The 13,804-nt window shown below is 44.2% G+C and overlaps 1 protein-coding gene across 1 annotated transcript in view; it reads left to right on the top strand.

The window, feature by feature from the left end:
- usp43b (ubiquitin specific peptidase 43b) overlaps positions 1-13,804 on the top strand; it is a gene marked incomplete at its 5' end in the record, with an annotated part of 64,380 nt that overhangs the window by 13,968 nt on the left and 36,608 nt on the right. The window contains one exon of the mRNA XM_079233742.1: positions 8,710-8,801. Coding sequence (XP_079089868.1) covers positions 8,710-8,801 — 92 coding nt within the window. The remainder of the gene's footprint in view (positions 1-8,709; positions 8,802-13,804) is intronic.

A 13,804-nucleotide genomic window follows, 5' to 3' on the forward strand; every position in this document is an offset into this window, starting at 1 on the left:
CAGACGGCAGCAACCCCAGCAATTTGAGTGATTTAAATCTGCTGAGCGGAGGCTTTCCAGAGAGAGTGTCGATCCAATTGCCTGAAACCAGACTGACAGGAATGATTTAAACAGCTGTTGAGGGAAAGGAGTTAAGCAGGGAGACGTGCCTTTCACGCCACGTCCAGTGTCATCTTGAGTTAAATTAAATCTGCCCGAGAAGATGAATGGATTTTTTTTTTTTAAACCAATAATTAATCAACAAATGCCAGTTGAGAGAAAGAGCTTTGATTAGCTACTAATAGCAAAGTATTGTATTTCTGCAATGTTCTGCCTTTGATCCTCACTCTATCGCTGGATATGAGCGTATTTATTGTTGATTGTGCGAGTCATTAAAACTCTACGGCAGGTACCAGAGGCTCCTGTGTGTCTCCGCTGATTGATGCGTGTAGTGTTTTCATCCTCATCTGCGTCGCCGCGGTCCTCAGCGGCAGCCGCAGAAGCAGGAGGGTAATAATAAACCTCATCAGCTCAGGAGGCCGACCCGCCTTGATTAGAATTAATTTCCCCCTCAGCTTCTCCTGCTGCTCTCCTTAAAGCGGGATAAATCTTCTTCGGAGACATCTCACAAATTCCTATTCACCAGTATAAAATGCCTACATTTGTTTTCAATGACGGTTGAAAGTTTGTTCTTTTTAGGGGACGCTGTTTGAACAGTAAACATCTGTGTTGTTATGCGGGGATGCAGTCGAGAGGCAGATAGACATGGCTCCACTTTCTAATCACAAATCAAACCCCACCTCTTCAGAACTGCCTTTAATGTATGTGTGTTCCATGTTCGTATTGTTTTTATTCATTTGTATTTGTTTTATTATTCTATTTGTTTCATTGCATACCTTTTGGGATATTTCAAATGTTGTGTAAAGTGACTAAATGTTGGTATACGTTATTGTAGGGTGAAAAGATATCGCTTATAAGAAGCTACATTTATGAACAATGTTGTGCTTGCGTAAACACATGTGTTGCTTGGATATTTAATGGTGATGACACGGCAAAAATAACTAAAGAATCCCACTCACAAAGCCTGGCAAACACATGGGGTCAAGACGAGTCTGGTGCTGACATCGCTGCAGACCCCTCCTCGTCCCTCCCTACGAGGAGGGAAGGGCCGGTCCTCATCCTGGGTCTTTCCGAGCCCAACTAGAGCCGGCTGCAGAGCGTGGCTACGGAGAAAATGCGCCAAGCGAGGGTCAGACGGCACCGGGGAGAGGTCACATGTGGGGAACCTCCCACACCAAACGGCAGACTGACCCGGAGCCGCCGGGTTCGATCCTCCAGGCAGCCCCGTCCGTTTGAAATAATTTTCGGTTCAGTATGTAAAACTGGCAACATCTGCCTATGTAATGTAGTCAAAATCATCACTCACATTCATGCCAAAGGACATTCTGCCAGATCTGTGGGGAAGAGAAACAAGGAATGGATATTTAAATCTTCATATCGAAGAGCCAAATCCTCAAAATAAAAATAAAAAGTTCTGATTTTGGGTGCAGCCCAACGTTATTGATATGTATCACACTGCTTCTCCGCCGAAACAAAAGTGTAATGTTGATGCCATAACGGCCTGGTCGTCGCTCGCATCCAAGCATTTTTGTTTTATCGAGCTTCATTTGTTGTCCTGCAAAGTTCTGAAGCCTCATCCCTGGAAACGTCTTCACCCCGACACAGATTCTGGGTCTTGTTCCGAGGACACGCGCTCAAACTCCCATTAATAACTGCGATTAGTTGAGAGCCTCCATTCCATTTTCATGCCCTCCGTCCCATCTCGTGATTGTGATATCTTTGGATCGCCTCGAGCAAATTTCATTACATCTGTCCCAAACATCCTCTTTGACTCGAGGGTGAACTGATAAGACTTTGGTTCCTCTGTGACCTCTGTCTGATAAAATGATTGACACTTTGGACAAACATGGATGAGAACTGCAGCTTCACTGGCGTGGCAGTTAATAGTATGGAAATGTATGACTCTTAGGTCAGAGTATTTGAGGGGTTAGCAAAGGACATTCGGTCATTTCAGCATCATATTCAGTCATCACTCGCTTTTAAAATGTGACTCATTCACACCGCACCTCCAAACAAATGTTGTTTCCAGTTTTCATGCACTGTCTTCGCCGAGGTTGCTTGTTGCACCACACTGTCAGTCAGAAAGTGTGTTGACAGTGCATCAAGACATTGAAAGCCCCAGGAATAGAGCCTCCCTCCTGGCCGGCTCTCCATCTTTGCTTCCTCTTGTGTTTGTTTTGTCTCCACGTCTGTCTGATTCATCACAGCCCCCCCTCCCTCTGTCTCTTTCATTTCTCCTGTTGAAATACATTTTGAGGCCTGTGCTTTGTTGTCATCAGCATACACTCTGCCTCCACAGTGGCTTTCTCTTTGCATGCCTCCTCTTTCAGAGAGCAGGATTCAAGGCTGTGACTGGCCGAACATGATGAACGGGATGCAACAGCTCCCAGTATACAACCGTCATTTTCATTTTTACAGGCACTCGTGTTGTTCTACCTTGTCTATTTAAAAAAGGATTTAGGTTCACATTTTTTACCGGTTCCACTCTCATGAATGTCAATTCTGAAAGCACAAGTATAAATTGTTGGAAGATCAGTAATGACTGTCGTTGTACAACAAAGCGGATTGTCCTTCGTGTTTTGCTTTTAGACATTTATGTACATGCATCTTCCATTTTATTCATATATTTCACTGCTTTTGTGAACCTAAGACCTTTGGTAAACCAATTTCATCACCAAAACCGATATACCACCTGAGTAAAGTTATGTTTTCACAAGAGACATGAAGAATTTCCAAAATCTAGATTCAATTTAAATTTTAATTTAAAAATTATGTAAAATCGAGAAAATGACCCAGACCCCAGAGGGTTAAGCATTGCATTGTAAATGATCAATACATTAACAACCTAAAATATCAGCTTCATGGTAACTAGTGGAAGAAACAGATGATCACCATAGTCCGTAGGATTCATCTTCAGGGGACCATGAACGTCTGTACACAAAGTCATAGCATCCAGTCATTGATATATTTCAGTCTGGTCTAAAGTGGCGGAAAGACAGTCTGACATTGCCGTCCGTGGAGCCGCAAAGCTAGCATCGGCAAAAACTGCCCGTGTAGCGTTTCAGTGAGGCAGCTTTAGAAACTTGGGAACATTTCAAGGACGGTCTTAAAAAGGGATTTTCAGCGCGACCTCAGCTGCTCCGCAACGCCCTTTTTTACTCTGTTAACAAACTTTGTGACTCTCTATTGATCACTTTGGGAGAAATTCAACACGCCGTCACGCCGTACCTTTTTGGCGCGGGGAGGTCGAACAGGATCCACAGAGCAGGACAGGATCCACAGAGCAGGACAGGATCCACAGAGCAGGACAGGATCCACAGAGCAGGACAGGATCCACAGAGCCGGAAAGAAATCTGAAGCGGGGCGCCTGCTCACAGAGAATCAGCAAGAGGGTCACGGTTGGCGATGTAATGCCAATGCAATTCTTCTTCTGTGGTGGAAATATAAGGCAAATGAAAGATCTGACAGCATTATAGAGGCGAGGGATGCATACTTTACAGCTTCTGTACACGCAGCAGTCATTCAGTTACAACCCGAGGTCAGTTTGAGTCCATGTCTGGGCACTTTGCGCATTCATACAAATAGCGCCCCACTCAGAGTGATCGCCCACGGGGAATAATGGGCCAGAGGGGTCAGAGAGAAAAGCTTCCGTCCTCCGTATCACTGGAGCTATTTATAGAGGTACGCACACAACAAGGAGACTGTCCATTATTCATCAACGCTCCGTATGTCAGCTGTGGGGACTACTTTGACTTTTAGTTACTCAATAACACTCTTTTTTTCTCTCACTCTACCCCCATCTGTCTATATCGATACACACACACACACACACACGCAGAGTCTGCACACCTGCCCCACATGCCTGAGTCTCTCTGTTCCGATCACCACAGGGATTTAGGTGCTGTTGGGTCGTGTTCTCAATCACTCCGCTATAGTGCTTTCTTCAGCAGCTGCCTATGTCCATCCCTGCGTGTGTGTTTCCACAGCTTGTTTAAATTATTCACATCTGGGCCATTACTGGGACCTCCCGTTTACGATCTATCTCCCCACCACCCTGCAAACCCATCAGGGCGAGACAGGTGGTCTGTAAGTATGGAGGGCCGCATTTCCTGGATTTCCACCACAGCGAAGTGAGAGTGCCTGATCTCCTTTACCGTGGGTCCGCTCACCGAGACGAACCGCTCGCAGCAACATTTTTCGGGGTGAATAATTGAAAGCCTCCCCGATGGGACAGAGTGCACCGATAATCTGTGGGATTTTGGGGCTTTGATGCTGAAGCACAGATGACCGGGAGAGTCAACCGTGCTCGAGACGCGGCTGTGAGCTGCTCATCTGTGTTTGCATCCTCACTGCTGACATGGATGCAGCGCTGTTTCCATGGCTGCCAAGTTTCTTTTTTAAAACTTTGATCTCACTGTGGGAAACTTCTTTTAGCAAAATACAAAGGGCATTTTTCCAATCGAACAATATTGTTTGAATAATTATTTAAATTATCCTTATACCCCTGTTGTATATACGACCACATGTGTACATATACCGCCGTACGTATAGTGTTTTCATATTTTATATTTTTTCTCTTTCCTGTTATAGTGTGTTTTCTTATTTTCTTTTCCAAAACTGTGACTCAGAGAGCCCTGCACATTAAATTCCAATGAGTCTGGACTGTTGGTTTAGGCACAAATGGCCAAATAAAAACCTTGAACCTATTTTGAGGAGGAAACCATCTTTGATGGTCAATAAGAATAACTATCATCAATTCCCTAAATTTCACAATGGTATTGTCATTAACATGCAGTCATGTCAGCTGGTGTTGTTTACTGTTTGGATGAAAGCGGTCTGCTTTACTGCACAACAATGAGCTCATCATGTCGAGCTGTCTCCATCACTCTTCACTTTTTAAGTCGGCGTAGAAATCCCAGGCGGTGAACTCCGGCCTCCCGCTGACACTGCAGTCGCCGTGCTGCATCTCTGTCATTTATCTAAATCCCAGAAATCAATTACGGCACGTGGAGGTGCCAGGGTGAGGGATTTGCGTTTTAATTGTCTCCTTGCTCCTCGGGCACTGGCACACGGCCTCCTGGCATTGAGGCTTATGGATTAAGCCGAGGTAGACAATTCTCTGGCTTTGCATATCTTGTATTCTAGCAGTTGCACATTAGTTTCGGGACTTGTATTTCTCCAAGTTACCTTTTCCGACGTGTTTCGACCATCCAATAATGCAGATCAGTTTTCCTTTTAGGATATTTTCTTCGCTTAAACTTCAGCCCTGATTAACAACTCCTGCCATGGATTTAAAATACTCTTGAAAACCTCATTACAGCAAACGAGCCATTGAAGAAAAGTGTGTGTGTGGTGACAGCCCCCTCTCTCTCTCTGCCAGAGCTCAGCATACCGTCTCCTTCAGGAGGCTGCAGTCATTCATTAGTGGTGGTTATCTCACCTCTGTTATGTCTGATGTCTGTCTGATGGATGCCATGGCACACAGAGAGAAGTTGGGAGCAATTGACCTCTGATTTGGGAAATATTGCTTGTTTATGTTCTTGTTTTCCGCGTGGCGAAGTAACACAAGCAGCAGGGAAGGAGGGCCTACTTGGCTCTGGTGAGTGCAAGTGCAGTGACGGAGATTAATGACTGTAAAGTGTTTGATTAGATTCTGTATAATTTACAACTTTGTGGAAAGATGTTGGTAAACCACTCGCCGTGCTCGCACTGTTAAAACCCTCCCCATTTATTTTCCTCTCTGTCTGCTCTTCTGGTTTTTTGGTTTCCGACATTACTGACGCCGCTCACAACGACCCCTCACGCTCATCTTTCTTGGAAATGGTTGTCTTTGTTTATTTACAGATTTATTGGCAATTTGTGACAAGTTGAAAAGAAGAAAGAAGCCGGTGACATCACAAGTCCCCCAGGGGACCCACACAGCTAAAAGGGACCCCAGTTCCTCAGAAGAGCCCCGACTCATCACAAAGCGGATCAAATGATGGGATAATGAGGGAAGACAAGCTAGGTTTAAGTGCCAATGAATATCTTTTATATTGATGTTAACCTTTTTAATTTCATAGTCATTATTGGACAAGAAATATTAAAATAAAGGCAAAGCAATATTAATGTTGTAGGAAATGGTAGAAGTGCAATAAAGTTAACGCATAGCAAAATGAGGTCATTACTGCCTTGTAGGCTGCTAATAGAAAAGCTACGGCTTTGTTTCAGTGTGTGTGTGCTGTACAGTAGGTGTTAGAAGAAGAATACTGGTGTGTAGAGGTACAAAATGAAATGTCACACCCCACGCTTTCACCATTTCCCTCTCCCTTGTGGTAGCCGCCTACCGGGCAGACCTGACTCTAAAAATAACATCTCAGACCCGTTGTCTGTCTGTTTAGTTGTTTTATCAGCTCAGAGTTGGCATATTTTTCTGACAGCCAATTTCAAAGATAGCATCTCAATTTCAATTTGGTTTTCGCTATCTGGCCATGATCATTTAGATGATGAAGGCTTTATCGCATGTCTGTGTGCAAGTAACCTGCTCCACTTCCTCACTGCGCTTCAATGTCCACATCTTCAACGGGCGACTGTCAACGCGCGGCCGACACCTCGCGGCCTCTTGAAATGGTAGAGAAGCACCAAGAAGTGATAACACCAACTGTGTCTGCACTCGGTGGCCTCAATGTGGCCTCAATGTGGCTTTGTTATCTCCACATAATGATAGCAATGGAATCCATTATCAAGTATGTGGAGGGGGAAAAAAGGGGAGTGCGGAATGCAGAGCCTGATGATGCACATTAGATCAAAGAAAGAAATAGTTTGCCTTTTTAACCTCAAAATGAATTTGTAACACTTTACATTGCATGTTTTATCTGAACCAGCAACACAAAGATCAGCCGTGTTTTTGACAGTTTCTGCATTAAATCCCGAGAATCCTGGGTCGCCGTTTGCCTTTGTACGCGCCTGTTGGAGCACAGTGCGGCAGGAAGGTCGGGTTTCAGTCTCGCGCTCGGTCTTTGCGAAGCTCAAATGCTCCGAGAAGAATAGACTCCGGATTTGAAATGGTGGTGAACTGAAAAGGACCCTCCTGTCTCTCTGTCTCACAATGATTTCTGAGACGCGCACCAACACACACACACACACATGCACACACACACGCGCCCTCCACCTCCCTCTCCATTTTAGAAATTCTAAACCTCCTTTCAGCTCCGTTTGTGAGCGTAGGTCATGGTCGACCTGCCTTCATGGGAACCAGGAGCTAGAACTCGGAGGAATAGTAAACAGAGAGTGTGTCAACAGAGACGGATCAGAGAGTGCATTTCCGTTTGGCACCGCAGCCCAGGTGTAAAAGCCCGGCTAAAATGATATGATGACTTCTTAATGCATTCTCAAGTGCCTGACTTTTTCACCCGTCCATTGTGGGGTAGATAGCGTGCGAGCAGAGAAATGCTAACAAGGTGCTTGTATGCCACATGATGATGGCCTTTTAAGCAGAACCACTTGGTGACTGAAAGAATGTTTTCCAGGACATTTTGCTCGGCTGGTTAGGCGTGAAACGGAGTGGCGACTATACAGGGACGTCGCAGCTGATTCAGTGTGACAGCTTTTTGTGACTGTAAGCACTTTTAGATTGAGCCCTCTGCACAACCCTTTCACAAATGAGTGAGCATGGTTTTACCTTTTAGGAAATGCACTTCTTTGCTTTCTTTTGCGGGCGCTAAATAAGATTCATACCACTGTCGGACCTGCGTGTTTTTAATGTGAAGCTACTGTGAGTTGCCAATTAGCATAGCTAACTAGCTAACAAAGGTTATAAAAGCTTAAAAAATGAATACATTATATATTCTTTGTTTAATCCTGAGAGCGGTATTAATCTTTTTATCTAGAGCATTTAAATAGAGTATTTCCCCAAATTTCAAATGATTCCTATTCTTTCCATTGAGTCGCTATTTAACAACGATATACATTTTACATGCTGTATCACTTCATGAGTCGGAGGATTAGATGCATGTTGTTGGATAACATCTGTGCATCCTTACAACCAAGCGTAAGATATGATATTCTATGTTAACCGCATTAGATCAGTCGTTAAAGAAAGATTCTTTGTTCTGTAAAACGACAGGAGGCCATGAACGCACAGCGTTGACTGTGAGAAACCTGTGTGTGTGTGTGTGTGTGTGTGTGTGTGTGTGTGTGTGTGTGTGTGTGTGCGCCATCCCACTCATTTACTTTGTGGCCTTGCCTTTAAGCGATTACTCTGTTTAAAAAATAAAAGGGAATATTTTTCTCCTCTTCTTTTATCTTCATCTAAGGCCAGCTTCCTCTCTGTTGTGAGTGAGTAGATGAAAGAGTAGAGACAGGGGCTGCCCAGCGGGGTTATGTTTAGGTCAGTGCTTTCCAACAATTATGAATATCACTTTATTGCCACGCAAAAGCAAGAATTTACTAACTCTGCATGCTGCCGGAGCCTCTGTAAGGTTTCCAAATGTGTTGTTGCACTGCCACAAAATACAGTTTCCTCTGAAAATGATGACAACCTGGGCAACCAGCGAACCTGTGATGGATGGCTAAAGAATGTGAGAGTGTGACAGTGCTGTGTGTTTATGGGTGACCTCCTCTGTGCTGCAGGGCCCCGGTGGAGCTGAGGAGGGGCCGTCTCCTGACCCGTCCCAGTCCCAGCAGCACAGCTTTGTCCAGGAACATTTCCAGGCACAGTACAAGTGAGTCTCTTCTCTTAACATATCACACACACACACACACACACACACACACACACACACACACACACACACACACACACACACACACACACACACACACACATACGCCTGCCAGTCCACACAAATAAGTCCACAACAAATCTAAAGGCCTCTTATGTCTTCGTGACCAGTTAGACTTTACAGTGATTCCTTACTACCAACATGTGAAGAAGTTTTGGCGTAATATAGACTGTTCACTAAACCCGTCCCCTGATTGTATCACCATAACTACATAACTTTGCAAAGCATGGCTCTCAATAACTGTGAAGCAGTGTGCATGGGGCTTTAGTAAAATCGATAGTTTGTAAGAGTTAAATAGGTAACATTATCTGTAACCAGTGTCACATTTAAGCACAGTGGAATTAGCAAGCTAGCAAGCTAACTGGTGCACATCTGGCTAGTTAGCAACGCTTTAGTGCTACACTGGTGGCCGCTGGGTCCAACAGTCCCTCCACTCACTCCACATCGCTCCGGAGAAGGAAAAGCTGATGTTACCTCACTAACTGGCCAGACATCTGACTCCAGAGCTGTGAATACACTTTACCACCCTGCCCCAAACACTACACCTTATACCTTTCTTAGGAGGGATGAGTGCAAAGATTCATGTGTATGCTAAACTTTTTGATGAGTTGTAACTTTCATTCTCTGCATCTTTGGCTAAAAAAACAACAATAACTTGCTGCCATACTGTGTTTATGTCGGCTGTACTCTTATCTATATGGAAATCAACATGTACTGTATCAGTAAGTGTCTTGTGACTTTACTGATGGTGTCAAGCGGTCTGAATGTCAGACTGCCCTGCAAGTGAAAGGTCACAGACTGGATAGTCGCTGCAGACACATCTGTATAAGAACAGTCCTGTGATTGGTCAGTAAGATAAACCATCCAGACAGTGTTGCTCTGGATAAGGGACTGAAGTCTAATTGTATAACACCTCCGTAGACACAGGTCCACATGTAGTGTTCTGGCATCATTGATCAGATGCAATTGTTGGATACAGCTGACGTAATGCAGATGTCATTGTGTCTTTTACACAGAGGTCCTCTGAGACACAGATGCCTGGCTAGTAGTGCAGTAAATCTACCCAGTAATTAACAAACAGGCACCAGTAGTAATACTAAAAGGTCTAATGAAAACCTGCCCTAGTACCTTCACTGAATCCCTTTAGCACAAGTACTTATTTAGAGTGCTGTAATTGGTGTTGTAAATGTGTCTGGTGTATTTTGGATCACAAAGATTTTTTTTTTATTTACTGGTTACTGTTGACAACTGTGGTAATGCACAGCAAAGCCCCCCAAAACAGGCTTTTCACGCCTCCTGTATAATCAACATTTCTAATGCAGCTGGATGTCCTCATAACTCCCATCATCCTCCGGATGAAGAGGCAGTCACATTTTCTTTTTTGACATGATATGTACACCTGTCAGCTGCGGCCCACTGGGAGAGGAGTGTCATTCAGATGTCAAGAGGGCCAACTCATCTATGTGCCAATTTCAAGTGTTGGTCTGCTCCAAGAAAACATTTGCAAGTTTGCACTGCAGATTTATTGCGATTATGTAAAACAAGATTTATATTCTGTGGTTAATGACTTGCAGCTTTTTAACTAATGTCTTAGGGACTTCACTCTTTTATCCAGATCTTCCTTCACTTTCATCTTCTGTCTCCAGCTCCTGGTGCTGATGCAAAAGCCCAACACCATCCGGACTCCATCCATAAACCGCTGACCGCTCTGACCGATTAAAGAGGTCTTAGATCCAAAACCACAATCTGATCTATGTTGGATTCATAAATTCTTTAAAAGTACTCCGTCCAGACAGAACTGCTAATATCTTGTTTGTCGGTACCATCCGTTCCTTTGAAAATTGGCGTTTCTGCGTGACTGCCAGTAATACATCTGTCAGACTCAGAGCGCATCTCCTAATTGCCTCCCTCACTGTCAAATGTTTCAGCTGTGACAAGTCGGGTGTGTCTAGACAGGAAGCAGCCGTCACGGCAGCCCGAATTTGTTCCTCTCACCCACTCAAACACTGTGCAAAGCCAGGGACAGTGAGTGGGGTGGAACAGAGGGAACATCCACATGAAGCACAAACTTTAGAGAGGGACTCTAGCATTTACAGCAAGTGTACAGTCGGAGTCGATCCTAACAATGCAAAAGAAGCATGCATCACACAGCTGAGTGGGTTTTAAATGGAGACGAATGCGTTATCACTCCTGGAATTGGACTCCGAACAAATACTTCCTGACTCCTATCCCTCTCTTTCTTCCTCGGGAGTCCCGAGGCCCGTCGTGCAGCACTTCCCAATGCGGTGTCCGATGCGATCCAACATCTAGAGTCAACAGACCGGAGAATGATCCTTGTAATAGCACGGTTTGTCATCGCTAAACGTTCAAGTTACATAACTGTCCGAGCAAGCCTAGCCAAGCCAATCTTAATTTATGTTATCTGTCGTCAGACTCCGGAGCCGGTCGACATCAGAGCGGTCATTTACAGCAGAGTAAAGCTCAGCTCTCACCTGTTTTATACGTCTACTGCTCTTTATCCTCTCTGATCAAGGCTGGGATGTCTGTCTATACGCGGGTGAAGGGTGCAGTCAGCGGAGACTGCAATGAAAATGTCTGTCTGTCGGGCATTGTTCATTACAGTCGGGCCGATTGACGGGCAGCCGAGCGTTTCAGATTGCAGACGTGGTGCAGTTTCAGCGCGGCTCGTCTTACCGCCATGCCACTTTCTCCGAGAGACCCTTCTCGTCTCTGAATCGGTCGGGCTGCATTTGTTTTCGATCACATCTCCTGGTTGATTTGTTATGACTTGAGCGATTGGGTATAACCGCAGTTTGCCGGCGCAGTAATGTGTCCGTGTTTGATGTGTGTGTGTGTGTGTGTGTTGTAATATTTCAGTTACACACATTACAGTTTATGCCTTTTCCTATTTCGGAACATTAGTGTGAATAAACTAGCGTTCATCCCTCGCCAGGGGATATGATGCCGGGCTTAGTGAGAAGAATTAGCTGCCTGTCTGTTTAATTTGATCCTATTGAGACTTTTTTTTATTATTGCCTCTCTTAGGAGAGAAAATCAATTAGATATAGATACCTGCGTTAGGTGGGGAGCTCCAAAGCTGCAGCAGTGTGTTGTAGTGCACAGCACAGAGCGCAGGGTCTCTTCAGCATGGCTGCATTCTGGCAGACGGCGGCATACATACCTCTCCTCAACCTTTGCACGCTTCCTCCATTAGAGTGTCACCAGAATATCACCTCTTCCTTTTGCTCCTTTTCTCTCTTTAAGTGTTTTTCGAGCGGTGCGGGGCACATCTATGTTTTAGTGCAGGCTGAGTGTGATTTGTATGCATGGAGCGCAGTAACCCTCACTGTTTCCTGGCGAGAACAAGACATCCGTAGGGCAGCCATTCTGCTCTGCCAAAAGGGAGAGACCCACTAAGAGCCAGTGTCAGCTGGGCCTGCTTGAACAGAGCTTTATTCACTCCCCCGTCTCCTCCCCCCGCTGGGCCCGTCAGGTGCCGTCCTATAAGGAAAACACATTTGAGCAGTTAATCTATGGCTTCATTTCCTATGGTAGGACGTCGTGTGAAGGTTGTAAAGATTAAACGCATACGCTTGGGGAGTTCTGGAAAGTAGAGAGAGGATGGGAAGTGTTTTTGGTTTGTGATTCCAAAAGACGCTTTGCCATTTGAAATGAATCAATTAATTTTCTGGATTTAATTTAAAATATATGTTCATCATGATGTAGAAGACATGAATTTTCTTTATGTGCGATTCAAGTCTCTCGGAGTAACCACACTGTGAATTTGTATTGCTGCTGGGTCTATTCTCAGTGTATGTGCAGCACCGGGCTTTGTGCTTAGTGTCACAGTGCCGGCGGAGAATCAAACCCGTCATATTCAAAGTTATTCCACTGCACACGTTGCAGATTTATGTCCATCATGCCGCTGATAAAAGAAATGAAATGTAAAGGCGATTCAGAGTAATGGCGTTAGCTCTGTACCCCGTCATTAAAATCCATTGATGGTGAGAGATTTCACTGCTGCTGTATTGCTACCTCCTCAATGACCTTTCTGCTTTTTCTTTTTTTATCGGCATAACGTGTCTTGGGAACATGTTTTTCCCTTTCAGCAGCCCCATCCATCACTCTGATACAGTCACTCAGTCATACCGAAGACCTGCAGAGAACAATCACAGTGTTTTAGTGTTGGGAATGAGACGTTGCTTTCTCTCTCTAACAAATGCGTCTATTTTTTCAATTCCCTTCCCAATCTTTTTATTTATTTATTATTTTTTCGTTTTTGCACGAAATATTTTTTCCAGCTGGTTTGAAAATGAAACTTAGGAGCCCAAAATTCAGATTGTCACGTCTAGAAAAACATCTACTGAGGATGTATTGAGCCCGGCAGGCTTTAGCTCAATGGATCCCAACCTTTTTGGACTCTAGATACAAGTGGATATTGTTACAATTAGTTTCATGTCATTTAACTGTCAGTTGGTCTGGTCAAGTTTGCATTCGTTCTACTTCATGTTTTAACCATTTAACCATTATGTCTAGCTCACTTGTTATGTTACTTCTACCAGTTCTTGCTCACTGCACTCTATCACAACATGTAGTTATTGTGGATGTATGTTTTTTTCATATCTTTTTTTGATTTCATTCAAATGAGCTAAGCTACTAACCAATTGTTCCACATATCCTCCGGCAACTGCAGGAATACTTATAAGTACCTCTGTTTGAGTATCACTGGTTTAGATAGAGATAGCTTTATTTTAATTTTGTGTACAAAGTATTTACGGTCCACACACACTGATTATTCTAATTCATGTAATCAAAGAGGTTGATCGAAGGGACCTATTCAAGATTCACTTAATTATTGAGTATTTAAAGAAAGTCTTATCCAGGAAATCCTGCACGGATTAACTCTAAATGCTGGACAAAAGATTTAATTAAGTTGCAGGACA

This window comes from Taurulus bubalis (assembly GCF_910589615.1).
Source record: "Taurulus bubalis genome assembly, chromosome: 17".
Classification (NCBI taxonomy): Eukaryota; Metazoa; Chordata; class Actinopteri; order Perciformes; family Cottidae; genus Taurulus; species Taurulus bubalis.